Genomic DNA, 26,237 nt, shown 5'->3' on the forward strand with positions numbered 1-26,237 from the left:
CCTATCCTTGGATCGATCTCGGCTTTGCCGGATTACTACTTGATACCTCCGCTTGGGTGTGCAACCTTTTCGGGTGCATCAAGTTTTTGGCGCCGCTGCGGGGATAGGTTTAGTAGTTTGGATATCGGTTGTCTGTTTTTGTTCATTAGTTTAGTGTTGTTTGCTTACTTAGACATTTTACTTTCTTTTATTTTCGTAGTTTCTTACTTTTCCTTGTTTTTTTGAGGTACCTTTTTATCGAAAAGAGCTAAAAAGAGTCAAGGAGTGGAGGAAAAGAAAGAATCAAAAAGGGTAGAAAAGCGAGAAGCGGAACGAAGCAAGAGACCTTCGCTAGTATCGTATTCTATTCTCTCTTTCTTACTTGTGTTCAATTGGTTGGAAAAATGTTAGTTTCCATTCATAGCTTGTGTGTTATCATCATTGAACATAGTTGCATAGTATCGTCTCATTGGTACAAATGGCACATTATTATAATGATTGGCCTTACGATGAGGATGGTGACTACATCGGTGATCCCCATGCCATTAATACTAGTCGACCACCTAGAAGTCTCCAAGACAATAGACATGCATATAGGCACGGTCCGACTAGTGATAGGAATAGGCGAGTTGAGCCTGACCGAGCTAGGATGACCATGGGCGAATATCGACAAATGTATGGAGTCGGTCAGACTAGTAATGAATATGGTCTTAGGGATTATGAGCATGAGGGTAACCAACCCCTTAGGAGTCTTCGAGACTATCAACAAGCATTTGGGATGACCACACCTTCATATATGAATTTTCCATTTGATGATAACCGTAGTTCTATTACCATTGATTGACCACGTCGAAGTCTTTGTGATTTTCGACGAGCATATATGCACGGTCCATTTAGTGATAGAAATTCCCGACTCGATGATTCCACTCAAAGAGTCGAGTCTATGTATTTACATGAAGGTAGGGAAGAAAGGATCATGGAGACCATTAACCCGGTTTGTGCCATTTGTGCGAGCTTAAATCATTTGACCGAGTATTGTCCCATGATCCGTGTTCCGCGAGAGTCTTCATCTAGTTATACTCACGTCCCTCATTACGAGGAGACTTCTGAAGATAGTCTTCAAGCATTTTTAGAGTACCAGACTAGATTTAATCGAGATGTAACTGAGATCACGGAATGGATGCTCAAAATTGTTGATAGAATTGAGATGGAGCTTATCGGCGACGAGGAAGGGGGTTTCCCACCCCGAACTCAAAAGGAGACTAGGAATGATGGTGAGGGTAATACATCTAACCCTAGTCTTAATTTTAATGTCGAAGATGCTCCTGGTAGACCCTTTGAGCATGAATTGATCGATGACCCTTATTGCTCGCTACCTGGACCATTATCGTCTCACCATGATAGGATTACACTAGACTTCGATGTTCAAAATGATGGCTATATGAGCAAGTTTGGGAATGACACTATTCTGAACTTTCCGAGTTTTGACACTCGTAAGGAGTCAGTCTTAGATACCATGTTTGGAAGGCCTGATGTTATAACTGACTGCGAGGCTCTAGATGCCTTTGAGGATATTCATGACGTAGTAGTTAGAGACATGTTGGATAGTTTGTCAGACCATTTACCTGAGGAAATCATGGACCTTAACTTGGTCCCCGAGCCTACTACATTACCCTTAGAGCCTAGTCTGACCTTCCACATAATCTCAGACTCGATTATTGATCCCTTTTGGGACATTTCAGACGTCTTCTTGAAGACGTCTATAGACATAGTGGATGTTTTATCCACTAACCTTGCAGATGATTTTTTACCTTCGACTGACCTCGTGACCCTACACATGTATGTTGATCATTTTGATGACTTCTTAGTTGTCGCTCTTTGTATTTATGCCTACTTAGTGGATTGTGCACCCACTAAGTTTGGGGATGGCTACTTTTTGTTTGTCGTCTCACGCGCACTTCTTTACTTTGATATTATTGTGAGACGATAAGCACCTGTATATATCTTTCTTTGGGTTGATCCCCAAATCTTTTGTCTTTTGCTTTATGATCGTTGAACCGATTAAGATGGGCTTTGATGTTTGTGGGTATCATCTCTGGAAACCCTCCACGCGACAAAACTCGTGCTCTCGTGCATACGAGACACTCAAAGGCTAGTTGCATAGCTTGATGCAATCGAGTGATCCCGCGTGAGTGGTCATTTTTATGTGGTCATGCTTATGCTTCATTTTTATGTTTTATATTGATGTGTTAGGAGTGTTTCTCACTTTGTATACTTTTGGGACGTGGTTCGATCCAAGTTTGGGGATGGCGATGGGCTTATCATCAACTTGGAACTCGAATACACAAGTCTTTGTAGTATAAATTTTTATCTCCGTCGGCTATGGTAATATCCTTCCACTCTTCTCTTTAACTTATTGTACCTCTTATCTTTTGGTGAGTCTATGCTTAGAACATTGAGGACAATGTTAGTTTTAAGTTTGGGGATGGGGATACGACTTTTTAGTCGCATGACATCATGACCTTAGATTTCAAAAGGCAAGAGGTTCAACACATTGACCAAATTTGAAAATTTTTGGGTAGATTTGGTATGATTCTAGTGATATTCTTAAGTATGTTGATGCATGTGTGTCTTTCTCGATAAATCTTATGCATGCTCTTAGTCTTTTCATGAATGTTGAGTCCTTTGGTGCTGGTGTTTTATCATATGAGTATCATCTTAAGGAAGAAGGTGTAGACGGTAAAATGTCTACGGGTCGGAAAGTCTGACAGTCAACGGGTCAACGGTCAAAGTCTTGTCGGGTCGGGTCGGATGCTTTGGGGACCAGCTACGTGTCGAAAAGAACTTGCACACAAAAAGAGAGAAGAGATCGTGAAGCCTCTGGGACACCAGGATGGTGCCGGCCTAAGGGGGCTCCGACGGTCAAGTCAGATACTCGATCAAATATAAATAAAGTGAATGTGAGCGATAGTGAGGTAACCGTAGTCGGAGTGCTTTAGGTGTCGCGGCTCGTGGAGTTGTCGGAACAGATCCCCACGGTAATAGTATACTTACTGTAGTGAAAAGGGAGATGGTAATGATGTATTGTCGTTAACTTGCTGGTCGTAAGTGGACTTGCAATAAGGTGCTGGTCGTAGAGGGATCAGCAATAAGGTGCTGGTCGTAAATGGATCGGATGGTGAGGATCGTTGGATGAATGACGTTGATACGATCAGCTCATTACCGTTGAAGGGAAGATATATTAGACCAGAGAGCTCTCTTATGCAATAAGGTGGTGGTGGTATGGTGTCGATACGGCTAGCTAGTTATCGTTTGATTCGTGACTACCAGACTCTTACCTTCGAACTTTTAAGATGATGAGTCAAAGACTTTGAGGGAATCGAAAGACCTTTGAGATGCTTATGAGAGAGTAAGTGAGTGGAGAGAATGGATTTAGCTACTCGAGTACTGTTGTCGAATATTGGATGCCTTGGTCTAGTTATAGCCTCTTGTATTTATAGTGGTAGAGGAGGGTCGTCTTGATGACGGTCAGCTCGTAACCGACGTAATTATTCTGTGACATTACTCATGGAAGTACGTTAAGAGATAGGGGATCTGACGTATCGACCGTCAGATGAGTATTCGAATCTCTTGGGAGACGGTCAGGATGTTACCGCGTGTGCGATAAGCTACTGGCTGGTAACGTCCGTCTTCAAGTGGAAGATACGGAATATTCACCATTAGTGCAGTTATGGATTGCGCGATAACCTTCTAGCCGTCAGATAGCTTAGTACTAGGAGGTGGTTATCGCGCGACACGTGTTAGATACGCTTAGTGTTAAGCGGGTATGGATCTGGTGATCATGCTAGCGTCTTGGGCCGTTACCGGGCCTCCTTATCAAGCTTCGCGGATTTTATCCTTACGAAGCGGTTGTTCATAAATTCTGCGGGCACCTCGTGGGGCGGATATTTGCCCATACAATTTCCCCCCCACTCTCTAAGTCCGGATGCGGAGTTAGAGAGTAGTGAGGTATGACCGTGTCAGCGGAGGAGTGCGCGTCTCGATCATATTTTACTAGTGGGAGTGCCACTTTGCATCGTAGCGATGGCTGTTTCGAGGTTGGGTGCCTTGCTCGGATTTTTTAGGCGCTAAGTGCGAGTTTTCGAGACGTGTTCAAAACAATATTCCGGAGATTGTCTTGAAAAATTCAGAAAAAACACACAAAGAGGGGCACAATGAAGAAAAGGACAGTTTTGGTGCCCTTAACAAGAACGTCGGGCGCCCATAGCAGGGGCGCCTGGCGCCGGGACGCCCATAGCAAGGACGCCCAGCGCGTTCCTGCGGGATTGCGCAGGAACGCGCCACGTGGAGCGCGCTGGGCGTCCCGTGACGCCCAGCGCGTTCCTGCGTGAATGCGCAGGAACGCGCCACGTGGCGCGAGCTGGGCGTGGGTATACACCCAGCTCTCTTCCGCGGCTCTTGGGACGTCTATCTCGCTTTGCCTCTTTCGGACGTTTAGCCCAGTTTTGCATCTTTCGGATGTCCGACTCTCACTGAGTCTTTAGGAGCGTCCATCTCTGTGCCGAATATTTATCTCGGACGGACATCCTTCTTCTATGTCCCTGAGACGCCTGGCAATTTTTGCATTTGTTTAAGGTTTGCGAGTGGGACACTCTGCTATGGTGGTAATCTGTAATACGCTGATCGTGTGCATTTGTTCGAGGGCTCCTTGGCGGGAAGGAGGTAGGTGATGCCCCTTGATTCGGACCCTATAAAAGGGGTGAAGGATCATTATTTTACTTACCATTTGAAGCTTGAAGAGAGAGATTTTTGGGGATTCTTCACTTGTAATCAGGTATTTTTCTATCTCCTATTTGGTTTTGTTGAGTTCTTGAATTGTTCTTCAATTGATATTGAATATCCATGATGTTTTGATCTTTAGAGTTAGTTTCCTTATTTGTCGTAATGTGTTTTTGAGATTGCATACCTTAAGTTAGTTACTGCTAGGATCGATATGTTGAGTGAACTACTGCAAGGATTGATACCTTGAGTGAATTACTGCTAGGATCGATACGTTGTGTGAACTACTGCTAGGATTGATACCTTGAGTGAACTACTGCTAGGATCAATACCTTGAGTGAGCCACTGTTAGGATCGATACCTTGAGTGAATTACTGCTAGGATATCTTTCGTTTAAATGCACCCTTCAAGCTAGTTGTTGGGTTTGAAGCCTTATCCCTTTGTCCTACAGACTTTGCATCCCGAGATGAGTCATCATGGGCAAGGTAGTTCTTCTAGATCGCTTCGCGTGCCAGAACCTTCTGAGTTCCGGCGACAAAAAGTGCTTGAACGGGTGGCCTTGAAACGACCATCTCTAAATCCGGCTTCAACCATTACGGATGACGGATTACGGGATATACGGTTTATGTTCAATATCCCGGAGTCCATAAAGCTTAGGCTTCCGCAGCCTAACGAACTTGTTGACGAAGACCATGGCGGCTGGACCGCGTTCTACATGATTTCCTTCTTGATGGGATTTAGGTTTCCCATCCCTCGTTTGGTGCATGGGGTTTTGAGTTACTACGAGATAGCTCCTTCACAACTCATGCCTAGCGCGTGGAGACTTCTCTTGTGCTTGGAAGTGCTGGCCTACCTATACAGCAGGTTGAGCTTTCAGCTAGCGATGTAATTCGCTTCTATCACTTGACGAGCCATTCTAGGGACAATGGTCGTTATGGTTTCAAATTGCGGAACCCCGGTGCTCACTTGATCACTGGAATGCCGGCTAGCGACCGAAAGTGGCAAACTTGTTACTTTCTTGCACGCGGTGACCTTGTATATGGTGACCGGAAGGTAGGGCAGATTCCTTCCAGTTGGCAAGATGCTCGTAAGTATGTTATTGTTTAACTTAGAGTAACTTATGCGTTTGCGTTGCTGTAGCTTAAGTTTGTAGTGTTCCTTTGACAGATTATTCGTTCAACAACAAGCACGTTGAGCGCCTGCCGCATTGGAAGGAGAGGATTTCAAAGTTGTTCGAGCGTCGTGATCCAGAGAGGAGTTCTTCCTACCTTCTGAGTCATTCTCTTATTACAGGTACCCCTTTGTGGGACTTTGTTCCTGGTGCGACCCTAACAAGTAGTCCCCCTGCACCTGCAACGACTATAGAGATTCGAGGTGCGCTTTAAGCCTACGAAGAGTTATTTGGTGCTCCGGTACTCTTTCCACCTCCTTCGGCAAGTACAGAGTCATTCGCGTCGTCGCAAATGGTGGGATCTGGTTACATCCCTGCTCCTTACGCGGACATCTGATGTGACATGAAAATGTCACATTTGGAGAGCCTAACTTAGACTAATTAGTCTTAATCGAGTGTTATCAATAATATTTTATGTGTTTTTCTTGTTAGGTATCATTTTTGGAGATAAAGATGTAAATCGGAATAAAGGGAACGAATTGTCACTATCATTTCATGTGCCGAAAACGAGAGAAAATGACTTCAAGCATATCAAAGTACAAGTGGAGGCAATGACGAGTCCGACGGTGAAAACGGAAGTCAATTCCGAGTTCGGACGGAGAAGATATGAAAGGAAGAAGCCAAGGTCTTTTATTGAAGGCACTCTCCTTTGTTTCTAGTTGGGAATCAAAGTCAAGCACTCAAGCCCACAAAAGAACAGAAGAAAAAAGAAAGGAGTAGAGATTTTAGAGGCACCTCTTTAGGGTCCAAGATGAAATGGTCTAAAGACTTAGTCAAACTTTGACTAAGTCTAGAGTTTGACTCAAGTTTGAGAAAGGGATCAAAGGCTACTATTCATCTTCTTCTTGATTTTCATAAAAGAACAACCAAAAAAGGAGGAGAGAGGTGGCTAGGGTTTGAGTGCTCATCATAAAAAACCTAGAGAATCAACTAGGGTTTTAAAGGTTTGAGAGGTTGAAGGAGAGAGAGCAAAGAAAAGGAGAAGTGCCGGCCAAAGCAAGGCCGGCCAAGCTCAAGGCCGGCCAAGCTTGGCCGGCAGCAGCTCGGGCTGCATGGAGCAGCTCGGGCTGCTCGGGAGAGCTGCAACAGCAGCTGGCCGGCACGGGAAGGATGCACGGGAGCTGCTTGTCACGGAGTAAAGTTTCGGCCTAAGCTTTAACACCGTGCGGCACTTGTCTTAGCACAAGTCTAAGCCTTCCCCACTAAAATGCCTAAGTAACCTTGACTTATTAGGCAAGTTCCAACACTATGACTCCAAGAAAAGGAAGCTATCAAAGTAAGCACAAACTTGAGAGAAGATGATCTTTGTTGATGAAACTTAAAGATTACAAGAAAGCTCTTGGGCACGACTCCCAAGTCACTCAATCTCTCTCTAACACTTCTTGAATCCTTACTTGGATGCCTTACAAATGAGGGGTTATCCCCTATTTATACTAGTTCCTATATACAATGGACGGCTAGGATTTACCCACATGTAACACATCTAATGGTGATGGAAATCTCTAGATTACTTGGGCTCCAAGTATCTCTAGGAAATATCTCCTTGCCATCTCTAGAAAACTCCTTGGGTTGGGCCAAAGAGTGCACAAAATGGGGCATCCAATTATGCACAAAGTTGCCTAGCCCATTCTTGCTGTTTGGCTAAGTCTGGATGTTGTTTGGGGCTGCTGTTGTAAGCTTGAATAGTTGCTGTCCGGCCCAAATAGGCTGCTGCCTGGTGCTCCAAAATGGGTCAAAATGAGTGGGCTGTGACATTCTCCCCCACTTAAGCCGCGGACGTCCTCGTCGCGATATCCTCGTGGTACTTGCCAATAAGGTCCTTGTGTTGCCATAGGGTGTCTTCATGCTCCCAGCTTGCTTCACTATCTGGTAGCCCCTTCCATCGTACTAAGTACTCCTTGTAGATGCGCCCGGCTCTGGAAATCCGCCTATGAGACTCAATGCTTTGTACCTCTTTGTCAAACGAGGTAGTCATGGTGACAGGTGCTCTGCTGCTTTGGCCTCTGGTTGCATCTTCTGGGTCTGCATGATAAGGCTTTAGGCAGCTCACATGAAAGACGGGATGGATTTTGAGATGTGCTGGAAGCTCCAACCTATAAGACGCCTTCCCGACTTTCTTTAGTATAGGGAATGGTCCCTCATACCTCCTTATCAACCCCTTATATACCTTTCTAAGGGACTTGAACTGATCTTGATTGAACTTGAGCATTACTAAGTCTCCATCCTGGAACTCCAGAGGACGCCTCTTTTGATCGGCCCATTTCTTCATCTTCTTGGCTGCCTTCTCTAAGTATGACCTGGCAACGTCGAGTTCCTCTTGCCATCCTTTGGCGACTCGATAAGCTGCCGGGCTAGCTCCTCCATACCCACCTGCAACAGTATGAGGAGTAAGTGGTTGTTGGCCTATAGCCAACTCGAAAGGACTATGCCCAGTGGATTCACTCTTCTGCAAGTTATAGCTAAACTGGGCGATGTCCAAGAGCTCCACCCAATTCCTTTGGTTGGCGGTCACAAAATGTCTCAAGTATAACTCCAACAATGCATTGACCCGTTCCGTCTGGCCATCGGTTTGAGGATGGAAGCTCGTAGAAAAGCTCAACTCTGACCCAAGTAGCCTGAATATCTCGGTCCAAAACTTCCCGGTGAACCTTGGGTCTCGGTCGCTTACTATGTTGGCTGGGACACCCCAATACTTCACGACATGCTTGACAAACAACCGTGCTGCCTGTTCTGCTGTGCAATCAACTGGGGCAGCTGTGAAAGTTGCATATTTTGTGAATCTGTCCACCACCACTAGAATGGAACCCAAACCATCAACTTTTGGTAAGGCAAATATGAAATCCAAAGAAACACTTGCCCATGGTTTTTCAGCAATGGGAAGTGGCTCCAACATTCCCGCCGCCTTCTTCTGTTCCACCTTATCTTGTTGACATATAAGGCAGGTTCTCACATATGCATCTATGTCATCCTTCATCCTGGGCCAATAATATTTAAGCTCGAGCAAGGCCATGGTTCTCCTTTGGCCAGGGTGTCCAGCCCACTTGCTATCATGGCACTCCCTCATGAGTGCTCTCCTGAGATCACCAACCTTTGGCACATAAAGTTGGTTCCTCCTGGTGAAGAGAAGACCATTATACATCATGAATTTCTTGGTCTTCCTCTCTAAGGATGCCTGTATAAGTCCCTTAGCATGGGGATCTTGTTGAAGACCCTCTCTAATTCGCTCCAAGATGGTAGAGTCTGGCTTACTAACTGCTGCATGGAACTCCATGGATGCAAGTTCGGCTTTCCTGCTTAGTGCATCAGCTACATTGTTGGTGCGTCCGGGCTTGTACTCCATCTTCATATCAAACTCGGCCAAGAAATCCTGCCATCTTGCTTGCTTGGGACTTAGCTTCTTCTGAGTTTGGAAGTAGCTTGTTGCCACATTATCAGTATAGATGGTGAAGGAAGTCCCCAATAGATAGTGCCTCCAAGTCCTTAGACAATGCACTACGGCTGTCATTTCCTTCTCTTGCACCGTGTACCGCCTCTCCGTGTCATTGAGCGTCCGGCTTTCATAGGCAATGGGATGGCCTTCCTGCATAAGAACACCTCCTATGGCAAAGTCAGAAGCATCAGTATGTACCTCATATGGCAGCAAATGGTTTGGCAACTTAAGAACAGGCTCCTTTATTATTGCATGCTTGAGATCATCAAAGGCTGCTTGGCACTCGTCCGTCCATGACCAAGCATAGTTCTTCTTTAGAAGATCCGTCACAGGGGCGGCCCTTTTTGAATACCCTTCAATGAATCTCATGTAGTAGTTCACAAGGCCCAAGAAGGACCTAAGCTGAGTTACTTTGGTTGGCTCCTCCCAACCTTGGATGGCCTGCACCTTCTTGCCATCCATCCAAATCTGCCCATCCCCAATCCAATGTCCAAGAAAGGACACCTTGGTAGAAGCAAATGAGCACTTCTCCCTTTTGACAAAGAGAGAGTTCTCCCTTTTGACAAAGAGAGAGTTCTCCCTTAAGACTCGAAAGACAGTTCGTAGGTGGTCGATGTGCTCCTCCATAGTCCGGCTATATATAACAATGTCATCGAGATATACTACTACGAACTTGTCTAAGTAGGGGTGGAATACCTTGTTCATTAAAGTGCAAAATGTAGCTGGAGCATTTGTTAGACCAAAAGGCATCACAAGGAATTCATAAGCTCCGTACCTGGTGACGCACGTAGTCTTTGGTTCATCTCCTTCGGCTATCCTGACTTGATAGTATCCCGATCTCAAGTCAAGTTTGGAAAAGACCTTGGTGCCTCCCAGTTGATCGAACAGGTCTTCCACTCGTGGGATGGGATATTTATTCTTTACTGTCACCTTGTTTAAAGCCCTATAGTCTATGCAGAGACGAAGGCTTCCATCATGCTTCTTCTGGAACAGGACCGGTGCTCCATAAGGTGACTTTGACGGCTGAATGAACCCTGCATCTAAGAGCTCCTTGAGTTGCTTCCTTAACTCTGCCAACTCAGGTGGGGCCATTCTGTATGGTGCCAATGCAGGTGGTTTGGCCCCGGGTTCCAGCTCAATCTCATGATCCACCTCCCTCCTAGGTGGTAATTGCTTTGGTAACTCAGCGGGCATGACGTCCTTGTACTCTGTAAGGACAACATCAACCTCGAGTGGGACTAAGGCATCAGTCCCTTCATCTTCCTCCTTCAAGGTAGCCAGGAGCAGAAAGAGTACCTTGCTTTGAGGCACTTCTAGTAGCTTGGACCATGCACGGACTCTTTTCATCGTTGATGCTCACCACATTGAGATATGGAATGACTGCAGCTCTGGCGGCTTCCATGAACTCTAGTCCCAACACGATTTTGAAGTCGTCCATCTCAGCTACCATGAAGTCCACTACGCCACCCCATGTGCCAATCTTCAGGGGTACGCTCCGTGCTATGCCGTGTACGGCCTTAGGTGGGGCATTCACTGACTTCATCTTACTCCGGTCTTCTTCGAACTTAAGTCCGAGCCTCTTTGCTTCTTCCGGCCTGATGAAATTGTCTGTGGCTCCGCAATCAACCATGGCTTTAGCCTCCTTCCCGTTCAATGCTATGCTCACGTACATGAGGGACCTTCTCTTCTTTGGCTTGGCAGCTTCTGTCCCCTTTAGAGCATTCAAACTGAGTGCTCCCATCTGTGGCTCATCCTCTTCTTCCTCTTCGAGATGCGGCTCCGCCTCCTTTGTGAACATGGCATTGACTTTGGTCCGGTTCGGACATTCGTATGCATAGTGATCCCCCGTGCAGATGAAGCATTTTCTGGGGCGATCTCCTCCGTTCTTCCACCGTGCCTTCCATTCTTTGGGACCTCTCTGGTTTTCCTTGGGTGCATCCTTCCTTGACTCCTTCATTGGTGGCCTCTCTCCCCCACTTTTGCTCAGACTACTCTTTGGTTTGAACTGCTCCGGCCTGCTATACGAGTAGTCTTCTAGCTTCTCCACCGTGCACAAGGCTGTGGGCAGATCTTCGACACCTCTTCTTCGTAGCTCGGTTGCTGCCCAGGGCTTGAGGCCATGAAGGAAGTGGTACAGCCTATCCTTCTCGTGCATATCTAGAATATCAAGCATAAGGGTGTTAAATTGTTTCACATAATCAGTGATGGTACCTGTATGCTTGAGGGTCATGAGCTTATTTCTTGCTCGGAACTCTACGTTCTCCGGGAAGAACTGTGCCTTGAACTCCTTCTTGAAGTCCTCCCATGTATCGATCCGACATAGCCCTCTCTCGACTTCCACGGTTTTGCATCGCCACCACAACATTGCATCCTCCACGAGGTACATGGCTGCTGCATCCACCATAGCATCCTCGTCTTCAAGATGGAGGGCCTTGAAGTACCTCTCCATGTTCCATAGGAAGTTGTCAACTTCCTTGGCACTCCTTGCTCCACTAAAGCTCATAGGGTCTGGCACCTTGACCCTAGCTCCTACTTGAGCCGAGCTACTCCCACTATTGGCCACGGCCTTCTCCATCAATAAGTATCGAGTCTTGAAGTCCTCGAACTCGGCAAGCATCTTCTCCGATGCTCTAAGCTTACTGGCCATCTCCCTTTTCATCACATCCAATGTCGCCTCTACCGACTTCTCCATTCCATCGAAAGCATCTTGTTGGCGTGATAAGATGCCGGTAACATCATTAGCAAATTCCTCTTGCTTCTCTATACGTTCCAGCAGCATGTCTAGCTTCTCTTCAGCTGCAACCAACCTTGCCTCCATGGAAGCTTCCCGGTCTCTTGACTTCTCTCGGGCAGCCCTCTTGGCTTTTGGACGTCCCTCCTGTGGAACATTCTCAATTTCACTCGACATAGTTCCGACGTGGCTCTGATACCAACTGTCACGGAGTAAAGTTTCGGCCTAAGCTTTAACACCGTGCGGCACTTGTCTTAGCACAAGTCTAAGCCTTCCCCACTAAAATGCCTAAGTAACCTTGACTTATTAGGCAAGTTCCAACACTATGACTCCAAGAAAGGAAGCTATCAAAGTAAGCACAAACTTGAGAGAAGATGATCTTTGTTGATGAAACTTAAAGATTACAGGAAAGCTCTTGGGCACGACTCCCAAGTCACTCAATCTCTCTCTAACACTTCTTGAATCCTTACTTGGATGCCTTACAAATGAGGGGTGATCCCCTATTTATACTAGTTCCTATATACAATGGACGGCTAGGATTTACCCACATGTAACACATCTAATGGTGATGGAAATCTCTAGATTACTTGGGCTCCAAGTATCTCTAGGAAATATCTCCTTGCCATCTCTAGAAAACTCCTTGGGTTGGGCCAAAGAGTGCACAAAATGGGGCATCCAATTATGCACAAAGCTGCCTAGCCCATTCTTGCTGTTTGGCTAAGTCTGGATGCTGTTTGGGGCTGCTGTTGTAAGCTTGAATAGTTGCTGTCCGGCCCAAATAGGCTGCTGCCTGGTGCTCCAAAATGGGTCAAAATGAGTGGGCTGTGACATGCTGCTGCAGCTCTCATGGATGCACAGCAGCACCCGCGAGACAGCAAGGGAGCAGCCCCGATTTCGCTCGGTTTGGACAGATCGTGCACGGGAAGCTTGCTAAGGACGCGGCTACAGCTCGGAATGCCTCGGTTGTGCACGGGACGCTCGGATCTGGCCGAGACTTGGATGGATTTACATGGTTTTTGGTTTTGGCCGAACCCTAGGTCTTTTCTTTGGCCGGATTTCTAGGGTTTCCGACAACTTTCTTGGTCCAAAACCTTGGGGCTTTTACTCCCCATGTCTTGATCTATCCTCCCATGTAGTTTGATTTGATTTTGGGTAAAATATCTTGAGAGAGAGAGAGAGCTTGGTGAAGCTTTAATGGTGGATGTTCTTGAGATGGAGAAGATGATGATGGGTGCTATGGGGAAATCTGATTTTTACTCGGGGACACCCAAATTGCATTTTTAAAGGGAAATCCAGAAAATCGTTACGGGGAGATCGACTACACTTAGAGACTCATTTTTCTCGACGAACCTAGCCTCGAGCCACATCGAAAAAGGGGGATTTCTCTTATCATTTCTTTTCATTTATTGCTTATTCACCATGTTAGCTAAATCAAGTGTGTCGATTATATGAGATGAAATGTGATGAATTTGTGATTATGTTTAATATGATTTGATGTTTTGATTATGAATTGATGTTCATTTGATTCGATTATCGTTTTGATCGTATTTTCATGTGTCTTGTCAAGCACTTCGCATAGTTAATAGACGAAACGAAGTATTCGATATCGATCGTAGTCTAAGTCATATTTTCATGTGTCTTGTCATACACTTCACATAGTTAGGCGACTAGACGACACTTTCGATGACTCGGGATTAACCGAATTAGGCGTTTGTTTGACTAGGTATGATCTCCGGATATACGTAGTACTTAGAAACATCTACTTTAGGAGTCGAACATCGATTATACTTCGACACATTAGATTGGATCATACGTAGTCGTAGGATTATCATTATGGATTCCCGGACTTCGACACCTCTCTCGCTTATTTGTTGCCTGAATCGAGTCTTACCGTCTCCCGACTCTTGTTCCTCCGACTCTTCTCTCGAATCTCTCTCACCCGTTTACTTTTGATTATTAGTTAGTTTATTTGCTTTATTCTCTTGTTTCTCAATCAATCATCAAAACCCCCCATGTTATCTTGTTTCTTTTCCGTTTTTGTCTAAGTTAGCTTTTAATATCTAGACCGAGGGATAAGACCCTTCGGTATCCAAGCTACCTTCCTATCCTTGGATCGATCCCGGCTTTGCCGGATTACTACTTGATACCTCCGCTTGGGTGTGCAACCTTTTCGGGTGCATCAAGTTTTTGGCGCCGCTGCCGGGGATAGGTTTAGTAGTTTGGATAATGTTAGTTGTTTTGTTCATTAGTTTAGTGTTATTTGCTTCTTAGACGTCTTTATTTTATTTTGTACTTTCTTAATTTCACTTTTTTTTTAGGTACTGGTTTATAGAAAAGAGCCAAAAGTGACATAAAGGCGAAGGAAAAGGAAGGAATCGAGAAGCTTAAGAAGAAAGACGAACGAAACGAGAGGAGCACTCGATAGTATCACATCCTATCTCTTCCTTTTTACTTGTGTGTGATTGTTAGTTTATAAGTGTTTGTTCCCATTTTGCGATTGTGTGTTAGTATCCTTGAATATTGTGAGATCATGGCAAGTTGGTCATTTGATGAGAATGACCTTATGCGAACCCTTTCCAACACTAGTCGACCATCTACAAGTCATCAGGACTACTCAAATTTACATAGGAATGTTCCGACTAGTGATAGGAATAGGCGAGTTGAGCCTGACCGACCTAGGATAACCATGGGTGAATATCGACGGATGTATGGAGTCGGTCAGATTCGTCATGAACATGGTTTTAGGGATTATGAGCATGAGGGCAATCAACCCCGTAAGAGTCTTCGAGACTATCGACAAGAATTTGGGATGACCACACCTTCATGTATGAATTTGTCATTTGATGAGGACCGTAGTTCTATTAATATTGATCGACCACGTCGAAGTCTTCGCGACTATCGACAAACATATATGAACGGTTCATTTAGTGATGACAATTCCCGACTCGATGATTCCACTCAAAGAGTCGAGTCTAGGTATCTACATGAAGGTAGTGAAGAAAGGACCATGGAGACCATTAGCCCGGTTTGTGCAATTTGTGCGAGCTTAGACCATTTGACCGAGTATTGTCCCATGATCCGTGTTCCGCGAGAGTCTTCGTCTAGTTATACTCATGTGCCTTATTACGAGGAGATGTCAGAAGATACTCTCCAAGCAATTATAGAGTACCAAACTAGATTCAATCGAGAAATCAAAGAGATCACGGAATGGATTCTCAATATTGTTGATAGAATTGAGTCAGAGCCTATCATCGACGAGGAAGGGGTTTGCGCACCCCAAACTCAAGAGGAGACTATGAACGAGGGTGAGGGTAATACATCTAACTCTAGTCTTAAGTTAAATGTCGAAGAAGCTCCTGATAGACCTTTTGAGATGGAATTGACCGATGACCCTTGTTGCTCAGTCCCTCGACCATTGTTATCTCACCATGATCGGCCTACACTAGATTTTGATGTTCAGGATGATAGCTCTATGAGCAAGTTTGGGGATCACATGATGTTGAACATTCCAATTTTTAGCACTTGTGATTACTTGGATGAGTTATGTAGAATGGAAGGTGTTATGCCTAACTTTGAGGCTCCCGATGCCTTTAAGGATGTCGATAACATAGTAGTTGAAGAGATAGCGGATAGCTTGTTGGATTACTTACCTAAGGAACTTATGGACCTTGACTTGGTCCCCGAGCCTATTGCCTTACCCTTAGAGTCTAGTTCGACCTTCCACGTGATCTCAGACTCGGTTGTTGACCCCTTATGGGACACTTCGGATGTCTTTCCTAGCATGTCTAGGGACTTAGTGGATGTTTTATCCACTAAGCTTGAGTTTGATTATTTGCCTCGGATTGACCTCCTCCCACTTCCCTTATATGTCGACCCTTTTGACGATTTTTTAGTCGTCGCCCCTAGCATTTATGCGTACTTAGTGGACCGTGCATCCACTAAGTTTGGGGATGGCCTCTTTTCGCTTTTAGTCTCACGTGCACTTATATGGTTCGATATTATTGTGAGACTTTTAGCATTTATATATAGCTTTCTTTGGGTTGACCCCCAAATCTTCCGTCTTTTGCTATATGATCGTTAGCCGATTAAGATGGGTCTTGATGTTTGTGGGTAGCATCTCTGGAAACCCTCCGCGAGACATAACTCGTGCTCTTGTGTGAAAACAAGAGAATCAAAGGCTAATTGCATAGCTCAATGCAATCGAGTGATCCCGCGTAAGTGGTCATTTTATATGGTCATGTTTCTATGTGCTTCATTCTCATTATACTTTTGGATATTTTAGGAGCACTTCTTATATGTTTTACTTCTAAGGCGTGATTTGTTCCAAGTTTGGGGATGGCGCGAACTTGGCATCAACTTGGAACCTCGTTATAAATGAGCCTTGGTAGTATCATCTTTTATCTCCTTCGGTTATGGTAATATCTCTCCACTCTTCTCTTTAAATTGATGTGCCTCTTTATCTTTTGGTGAGTGTATGCTTAGAACATTGAGGACAATGTTAGTTTTAAGTTTGGGGATGCGGGATATGAACATAACCAATGCATGACCATGGGTTTCAAAGACAAAAGGGTTCAAATTAGCCAAAATTTGAAATTTTTTGAACATTTTAAGTAGGTTTGCATGTGATTATAGTGATAGTTGTAAGAATGTTGATGCATATGTATCGAGTTGATGGGTTTTGTGATTGCTAATGGTCTTTGCATGAAAGTCGAGTCTTTGAGTGTTTGTGTTATACTATGGGAGTAACATCTTAGTGAAGAAGAAACATCTGTAAGAGACCTAGAGTAGTCATTAGTGGAGACTTAACCCATGTGAGAGCTCAAAGCCTAAATTGTCCTTCGAGTGTACTCTTCCGCGCTAACTCCGAGTAGAATGAAGAGCTACTCAACCTCGTAACTATTAAAAGAGCTCATTTGATCTCGTGTGCTCAACTTTCTTAGCCACTTGGAGTGACATTAGGATAGTGAATTAACCTTGCCCTAGTCCTCCATGAAACCCGATAAGAATGCCAACTAGAGGGAGGCGGATACTCCATCACCATCCATCATCTTATATCCCGAGAATGAAGACATTAGAAGAAAGAATGAAGAATGTCAAGAGCAAGTATGAAATGAAAAGTTGATTGCAAGAATAGAGTTAGGTGTGTTGTATTTTGCTTTGGTTGATTGTATTTGTGTTATGAAAAAGAAAAAAGAAAAAGAAAAAAAAAAGAGAATGAAGAAAAAAAGAAAAAGAAAAGAAAAGGAAAAAAAAAAAGAAGAAGAAATAAAGTTGTTTATGTTATGTTTGAGCATGTTAGCTCTTTTGTGTGAGTGATGTGATTGTGTATATGTGTTCCGTCCATCATGAAGGGCGAGTGAGCTTCCCCACTCCATTTAGTGGTTAATTCCTTTTCGGAGATCGTTCGTTCCAAAATGTTGTCCTCACCCCTTTTTATGTGTTGAGTCCATGTTTAGTGATCACACTCACACATACGAGCGAACCATTCTTGAGTGATTTCATACTTGGAGTGTATGTCCGTGAGGCCAAAGTCGAGGCGAAATGTACTAAACTAGGGATCAAGGCTTTGTGACTTCGGAACATAGATGTTGCTCATTATGGTATGACACTACCACTTTAGGGTAAGAACATTAGTGAAGGGGCCTTTAGCTTTTACAAGAATTTATTTACTTGATTCATTATGTGTTGACATGCTTAAACCCTTTACTATGTGAACTATGCTTATCTATGATTTGGATGTCGGACCCTTGTGTCTCATGAGACTCGATGTTTGTGGGTATCATCTATGGAAACCCTCACGAGACGACACTCGTCCTCTAGGGGTAACCTAGAGGTTTAAAGGCTTGTTGCATACGCAAAATGCCTCCGGGATGCCTCCGAAAGTGAGTTAGGCTTTTATATTGTTTTATTTGCTCGAGGACTAGCAAAGTTTAAGTTTGGGGATCTTGATGTGACATGAAAATGTCACATTTGGAGAGCCTAACTTAGACTAATTAGTCTTAATCGAGTGTTATCAATAATATTTTATGTGTTTTTCTTGTTAGGTATCATTTTTGGAGATAAAGATGTAAATCGGAATAAAGGGAACGAATTGTCACTATCATTTCATGTGCCGAAAACGAGAGAAAATGACTTCAAGCAAATCAAAGTACAAGTGGAGGCAATGACGAGTCCGACGGTGAAAACGGAAGTCAATTCCGAGTTCGGACGGAGAAGATATGAAAGGAAGAAGCCAAGGTCTTTTATTGAAGGCACTCTCCTTTGTTTCTAGTTGGGAATCAAAGTCAAGCCCACAAAGAACAGAAGAAAAAAGAAAGGAGTAGAGATTTTAGAGGCACCTCTTTAGGGTCCAAGATGAAATGGTCTAAAGACTTAGTCAAACTTTGACTAAGTCTAGAGTTTGACTCAAGTTTGAGAAAGGGATCAAAGGCTACTATTCATCTTCTTCTTGATTTTCATAAAAGAACAACCAAAAAAGGAGGAGAGAGGTGGCTAGGGTTTGAGTGTTCATCATCAAAAACCTAGAGAATCAACTAGGGTTTTAAAGGTTTGAGAGGTTGAAGGAGAGAGAGCAAAGAAAAGGAGAAGTGCCGGCCAAAGCAAGGCCGGCCAAGCTCAAGGCCGGCCAAGCTTGGCCGGCAGCAGCTCGGGCTGCATGGAGCAGCTCGGGCTGCTCGGGAGAGCTGCAACAGCAGCTGGCCGGCACGGGAAGGATGCACAGGAGCTGCTGCTGCAGCTCTCATGGATGCACAGCAGCACCCGCGGGACAGCAAGGGAGCAGCCCCGATTTCGCTCGGTTTGGACAGATCGTGCACGGGAAGCTTGCTAAGGACACGGCTACAGCTCGGAATGCCTCGGTTGTGCACGGGACGCTCGGATCTGGCCGAGACTTGGATGGATTTACATGGTTTTTGGTTTTGGCCGAACCCTAGGTCTTTTCTTTGGCCGGATTTCTAGGGTTTCCGACAACTTTCTTGGTCCAAAACCTTGGGGCTTTTACTCCCCATGTCTTGATCTATCCTCCCATGTAGTTTGATTTGATTTTGGGTAAAAAATCTTGAGAGAGAGAGAGAGCTTGGTGAAGCTTTAATGGTGGATGTTCTTGAGATGGAGAAGATGATGATGGGTGCTATGGGGAAATCTGATTTTTACTCGGGGACACCCAAATTGCATTTTTAAAGGGAAATCCAGAAAATCGTTACGGGGAGATCGACTACACTTAGAGACTCATTTTTCTCGACGAACCTAGCCTCGAGCCACATCGAAAAAGGGGGATTTCTCTTATCATTTCTTTTCATTTATTGCTTATTCACCATGTTAGCTAAATCAAGTGTGTCGATTATATGAGATGAAATGTGATGAATTTGTGATTATGTTTAATATGATTTGATGTTTTGATTATGAATTGATGTTCATTTGATTCGATTATCGTTTTGATCGTATTTTCATGTGTCTTGTCAAGCACTTCGCATAGTTAATAGACGAAACGAAGTATTCGATATCGATCGTAGTCTAAGTCATATTTTCATGAGTCTTGTCATACACTTCACATAGTTAGGCGACTAGACGACACTTTCGATGACTCGGGATTAACCGAATTAGGCGTTTGTTTGACTAGGTATGATCTCCGGATATACGTAGTACTTAGAAACATCTACTTTAGGAGTCGAACATCGATTATACTTCGACACATTAGATTGGATCATACGTAGTCGTAGGATTATCATTATGGATTCCCGGACTTCGACACCTCTCTCGCTTATTTGTTACCCGAATCGAGTCTTACCGTCTCCCGACTCTTGTTCCTCCGACTCTTCTCTCGAATCTCTCTCACCCGTTTACTTTTGATTATTAGTTAGTTTATTTGCTTTATTCTCTTGTTTCTCAATCAATCATCAAAACCCCCCATGTTATCTTGTTTCTTTTCCGTTTTTGTCTAAGTTAGCTTTTAATATCTAGACCGAGGGATAAGACCCTTCGGTATCCAAGCTACCTTCCTATCCTTGGATCGATCCCGGCTTTGCCGGATTACTACTTGATACCTCCGCTTGGGTGTGCAACCTTTTCGGGTGCATCAACATCCGGAAGGGTGGCCAGAGGAAGAGGTCCAAGGCAGGCACCGGTTCGAGTTCTCTTCCGCATTCTTCTTCGTCTGTTCCTGTTACCGAGGAGGTCCCAGCTACGGAGCCGGTTTACTCGGCGATACCCCTATCTGAGTCTTCTGGTGGGGTTTCTATGTGGAGGCATCATCCTTCTGCTTCTCCCTTTGATTGTTCCACTTTTTTGTCTACTGGAGGGGACCAGCTGCTCTCTTCTGAGGATCATCAGAAGTTCCTTGCTTATGGTCCCTGCGGGGGTGCAGACTATGGTGTTTCGCACTAATACCAGGAATTTACCTCTTATTCATGTTGCAGCTATTTCTCGTTATATTTATATGCTCATCTTTTGTTTTGGGTCTTGGTAGGCTCTCATGGCATCGATTTCCTCCCGTCGTCAGTTGAGCGAGAGTGTGGATCGAGTTGCGGAGTTGACGGGATCATTCTCCAGGTTGCAGACTCGTTACGACAGCCAGGTGGTTTCCTTTCAGGAGCAGGGTGACAGGATGCGTGCCCGGGAGAGAGAGCTGGAGGATATTCGGGGGCGGTACACTATGCTGGAGCGAGAAGCGGCGTACAACCAACAACTAGTTGATGAATTTCCCCGTGAGAGGGATCAGATTGCGACTGACGCGGCGTTACGGACCCGTGCAGACTTGTTCGTCGAGTACCGCGAGAATGGGCCCGACGGATGGGATATGGATGATAACATAGAGGCGTGGCGGGTTCGTCACGAGGAGCTCTTGGCGGAGCAGCGGGCGGGAGAGATGACGATAGATATGGACGAGGTGATGAAGGGCGATGACGCAACTGGAGGTGGTTCGCCTCATTAGTGATTTCCTTTGTCTTGACTTGTTTAGAATATTATGTGTGTTGTTGATTTCTTTTCCTTAGTGACAAACTATATGTAGTCGTCGTCGTGTGTCGTTAGGCGCTCAGCCCTTTTGTTTGGACGACACGCGTCGGATATATGTTGTTTGTGGAGTTGACTTCTGGATTTGTATTTTAATGGTTCAAGTGAACCCACTGGATTTCTTTGAGACTCTTCCTTCAAGGATACATTGCTATGGTTATGTACTTGTTGTTTTTCTTCTTAGTTGAGTGGTTATGCTTATGTAGGGAAGACGACTAGCGCCTTATTGCGTTTAGGTGTCGGCCAGTAACTTATTGTCTCATCTTGGATGGATTACCAATCCTAATTTATACAAGTGATACGGTCAGCACCTTACTGTGTTCAGGTGACGGCTAGCAGCTTGTCGTCCCAACTTGAATGGATTATGAATCTTAAGTTATATACGGGATACGGCCAGCACCTTACTGTGTTCAGGTGATGGTTAGCAGCTTGTCGTCCCAACTTGAATGGATTATGAATCCTAAGTTATACACGGGATACGGCCAGCGCCTTACTGCGTTCAGGTGACGGCCAGCTACTTGTTGTCCCAACTTGAATGGATTATAAATGCTAATTTACATACGGGATACGGCCAGCACCTTACTGTGTTCAGGTGACGGCTAGCTACTTGTTGTCCCGTCTTGGATGGGTTACCAATCTTCACTTATAAAAGTGATACGACCGACACTTTATTGTGTTTTGGGATCGTCTAGCGACCTACTGTTTCTCTCCAGACACGTAATTAGATGCCCTTGTAGTGAAATGACATCGATATTGATAAAGTTTAAACACAAGTAATTACTGGATAAATACTTGAGATTTTCTTTCTAAATTTTTGTTTACATCGGAAGTGATATCTTAGATTTAAGAACATTACATTGAACTTGAGGAATAAGTGCGGGACTTTGTTCCTTCTAAATTAATTTTGATGAACAGTACGTTGAACTTGTTGTTGTCAAATGAAGAAGTGTTCGTCATTCAACTTAGGTGCCTGGAACTCGTTGTTGTCAAATGAAGAAGTGTTCGTCATTCAACTTAGGTGCCTGGTGATTTTAGTTGCCTGTTGGACAGGTGAGGGTTGCTTAACCCATATTCTTCTTGTGTTTCTTCATAGTCTTCTTATAGCATCCTCATGCCCCCCAGTCGAAGTGCGAAACTCTTCTGGTGGTTTGGACTTCGACTCTGACGTCCAACCTCTTATTGTTTTTGCTACTTTGTTGTGTCTTGGAGACAGTTCCTGTCATCACACGTAGATGGTGAGGGGTGGTTGTTGGCGTAGCCAACAACCCTCCGACGCCCAAGTCAGTAGGTGATCTTTGGAAAAAAGGCGAAATAGGAGAAGTTTCAAGGTTAGAAGTAGTACCTTCGTAAGTGAATGGCATTCCAGCTATTGCCTATGTTTAGGCCATCTTTTGATTGAAGTTTGTAAGCTCCTTGTCCCATTACCTTGGTAATGAGGTATGGGCCCTCCCAAGTAGGGGCTAACTTGCCAGCTCCTGTTTCCTTAGTATTTTGAAATACTTTCCTCAGAACCCAGTCGCCAACTTTGAATGTACGAATCCTAACGTTCTTGTTGTAATGTTTGGCTGCTTTCTGTTGGTATGCGGCATTCCTGATTGCCGCCATGTCCCTTACCTCGTCTACCGTATCCAGGTTATGGTTAAGTAGCTCCCAATTGCTCTCTTCTGTGGTCCACTGATATCGGGCAGAGGGAACTCCTGTTTCAGCTGGTATTACCGCCTCACAACCGTATGCAAGGGAAAATGGGGTTTCCCCAGTTGGGGTCTTTCAAGTGGTTCTGTATGACCACAACACTCCTGGTAGTTCATCTGCCCATGCCCCTTTAGCTTTCTTGAGTCGTTTTTTCAGTGAGTTCATTATCGTTTTGTTTGACGATTCTGCTTGCCCATTGGATTGAGGGTATCTAGGAGTCGAAAAACTTAGTTTGATTCCCCACTCCTTGCAGAAGTCTTGGAAATCAAAGCTGATAAATTGTGAACCATTGTCTGTGACAATCTCCTTGGGAACTCCAAACCTGCAAATGACATGTTTCCAAACAAAACTTTTTACCTCGCGGTCTCTGATTTGGTGGTAGGCTTCGGCTTCCACCCACTTGGTGAAGTAGTCTGTGACAGCAAGCATGTAGACTCTCTGGCCTGGGGCCGTTGGTAGTTTGCCTACTATATCCATCCCCCATTTCATGAAAGGCCATGGGGATAGAATTGAACTTAACTTCTCTGGAGGGAGGTGGGAAGTTTGGGTGAACCTCTGGCAGCTGTCACAACGTCTAGCATAGTCAGTAGAGTCTGCTCTCATAGTCGGCCAGTAGTAACCTGCAGTCAGTGCTCTGTTGGCCAGGCTGCGACCGCCAGAGTGGTTACCGCATTCCCCCTCATGCAATTCCTTGAGGACATACTTGGATTCCTCTTGGGTGATGCATTTCAAGTAAGGCCCAGAGTATGATCTCTTAAGGAGCTGGCCGTCCATGATGCAAAACCTTGCAGCTTTAACTTTGAGCCTTCTAGCTTCATTTCGATCCTGTGGCAACTCATCGTTAGTTAAGTACCTGATTATTGGTGTCATCCAGGTCTCTTCTACAGCTGTAACCGCTACCTCTGAAGGCTTTGTTTTCCATACTGCCGGCCACTGAAGTAGCGTTAAGGGGATTGTTTGTGCATCCTTGGTTGGAATTAATGACCCTAAATTGGCCAAGGCATCAGCGTGCCCATTCTCGAGCCTGGGTACCTGTTCAAAACTAACCTCGGTGAACTGACTTTGTAGTTCTTTTACATGCGACACATAGGCTGCCATCTTCACGTCTTTGGCCTGGTAGGTTCCTTGTAGCTGGTTAACTACGAGTTGGGAGTCTGATGTTATCGCAAGTTTCTGGACTCCCATCTCCTTTGCCAGGTGCATTCCTGCGATTAAGGCCTCGTACTCTGTTTCATTGTTGGTGGCTTTGAACCCACATCTTATTGCTTGTTGGATTAGGTCACCTTCTGGGGAAGTGAGAACAACACCAAGACCTACTCCATTCATGTTGCTGGAACCATCTACTGATAAGGTCCATTTGAGTTGGCTATGTTCCTGTAGATGGAGCAATTCTCGTTGTGCCTGCACTAAGGTGTTAGGTGTAAAGTCAGCAATAAAATCAGCCAGTACCTGAGATTTGATCGCTGTCCTTCGCTGGTAGCTGATGTCATGTTCGCTTAACTCCACTGCCCATTTGGTCAATCTCCCAGACAGCTCTGGTTTGTGAAGAATATTCTTCATTGGGAAAGTTGTAACCACCACAATTGGGTGGCATTGAAAGTAAGGTCTCAGCTTCCTGGCTCCAGTAACAAGGGCGAGGGCTAGCTTCTCTAGTTGGCTGTATCGAGTTTCAGCATCGAGTAATGACTTGCTTGTGTAGTAGACAGGCAGCTGCTTACCGTCTTCCTCACGAACGAGTACTGCACTTACCGATGTCTCTGAAACAGCAAGGTATATGAACAATTTCTCTCCATCTTTTGGTTTGGAGAGCAAAGGTGGAGAAGTGAGGTATCTCTTCAGCTGTTGTAGAGCTTCTTCACATGCGGGTGACCACTCGAAATTTTTCCCCTTTCGCAGAGTGGTGAAGAACAGATAGCATCTCTCGGAAGATTTGGAAATGAATCGGCTAAGTGCCGCCACTCTACCTGCAAGCTTCTGGACGTCCTTGATGCATTTCGGGGAAGGAATACCCATCACCGAATTGATCTGATCTGGGTTAGCTTCGATTCCCCTTTGAGTCACCATATACCCTAAAAATTTTCCAGAGGACACACCAAAAGAACACTTAGCAAGGTTTATTTTCATATTATACCTCCTGAGTACCTCAAATGCTTGTTTGATGTGTTCCAAGTGTTGTTCTGCTACTAAGGACTTGACCAACATATCATCGATGTAGACCTCCATAGTGTCGCCTAGCATGTTGGCGAACATTCTGTTTACGAGCCTCTGGTAGGTGGCACCTGCATTTTTTAGTCCAAAAGGCATGACTTTGTAACAGAATATACCTCTCTCCGTGACGAAGGCAGTTTTCTCCTGGTCGTTTGGATGCATAAGGATCTGATTGTAGCCCGAGAATGCATCCATGAAGCTCAAGAGTTCATGTCCGGCTGTGGCGTCTACTAGCATGTCGATGTGAGGTAGTGGGAAGGAATCCTTCGGGCATGCTTTGTTCAAGTCTGTAAAGTCAATACATACCCGCCACTTACCATTCTTCTTTTTAACGACCACCACATTAGCGAGCCAATCTGGATAGTGCACTTCCCTTACAGATCCGATGTCAAGTAGCTTCTGGATCTCCTCGTTGATCACCTTGTTGCGTTCTGGTGCGAATTTTCTTCTTTTCTGTCTGACCGGGGTATGGGAAGGGTCTACCTGAAGGAGTTGAAGGAGATGTCGTTCGACCAAGGTGACAATGCGAACAAATTGTCGGATAGGACAATTGATGTGGAAGATCATCAAGTCCGATTGATTTAGGGATCGTAGAGTTGTAGCTAGAGACCAACTACGATCGTCGAATTACGAAGTAATTCGCGGCTATCTTCGATCGGATCCTACAACGGGTTACACATAAGAGTGACAAATTGATCTAGGATATGACTAGTGGGAGTGAGATATAATCATGGGAGTGTCCCATAAACATATCTCATAGGCCTAAAAAGGAATTAGGCAAAGATAGTACAAAAAGGCCAAAAACAGGGTTTTTGGGCCTAGACCGGTTCGGGTACTTCTAGGACTCGGATTGGGCTGAATTTTGGAGGGTTAGTTTCTGATATAATAAACATTATATCTGCCAATTTTCGTGGTATTTGGGCACCTCCTCCTTAGGGAATTGAGAAAATACCAATAGTTGCTATTTTCGACTATTTCCCTAAATCTTATTCTAAAGGGTGTTTTAGGAAACCTAAAAGGAGGTGGATTCTTATTAGGGTTCTATATAAACACTCTTAGGGCAGAGAATAAGGTGTGGAATTTCTCTCTAAGCTTTCTTACTCTACCACATCAAGTAGAGAGGAGAAAGTGAGCTAATTCCCATTACTATCAATCTAGTCAAAGAAGAAGGTGTTCTTCTATCCAACCACCATTGGTGTGCTAGCTATACAACAAGGTGGGAGATCAAATTGATTGCT

At 44.7% G+C, this 26,237-nt stretch overlaps 2 protein-coding genes across 2 annotated transcripts in view; one reads left to right on the forward strand and one right to left on the reverse strand.

Moving 5' to 3' along the window:
• The window catches only part of LOC147538037 (uncharacterized), a 46,267-nt gene that overhangs the window by 8,498 nt on the left and 11,532 nt on the right, over positions 1–26,237 (forward strand). Inside the window, exon 2 of the mRNA XM_086640421.1 lies at positions 108–2,709. Coding sequence (XP_086496547.1) covers positions 860–1,969 — 1,110 coding nt within the window. The 5' untranslated portion in view covers positions 108–859 and the 3' untranslated portion in view covers positions 1,970–2,709. The remainder of the gene's footprint in view (positions 1–107; positions 2,710–26,237) is intronic.
• Positions 22,429–25,236, reverse strand: LOC147538039 (uncharacterized). Its single transcript, XM_086642934.1, has 3 exons — positions 24,367–25,236; positions 23,412–24,192; positions 22,429–22,718 (listed from the first exon to the last, which is right to left on the reverse strand). Exons 1-3 carry the CDS (start codon positions 25,234–25,236, stop codon positions 22,429–22,431), a joined length of 1,941 nt encoding a protein of 646 aa, XP_086499060.1.

Source organism: Eschscholzia californica, unplaced genomic scaffold (genome assembly GCF_041429995.1).
Source record: "Eschscholzia californica isolate CP2 unplaced genomic scaffold, dmEscCali1.0.p SCAF_5, whole genome shotgun sequence".
In the NCBI taxonomy this organism is placed as follows: domain Eukaryota; kingdom Viridiplantae; phylum Streptophyta; class Magnoliopsida; order Ranunculales; family Papaveraceae; genus Eschscholzia; species Eschscholzia californica.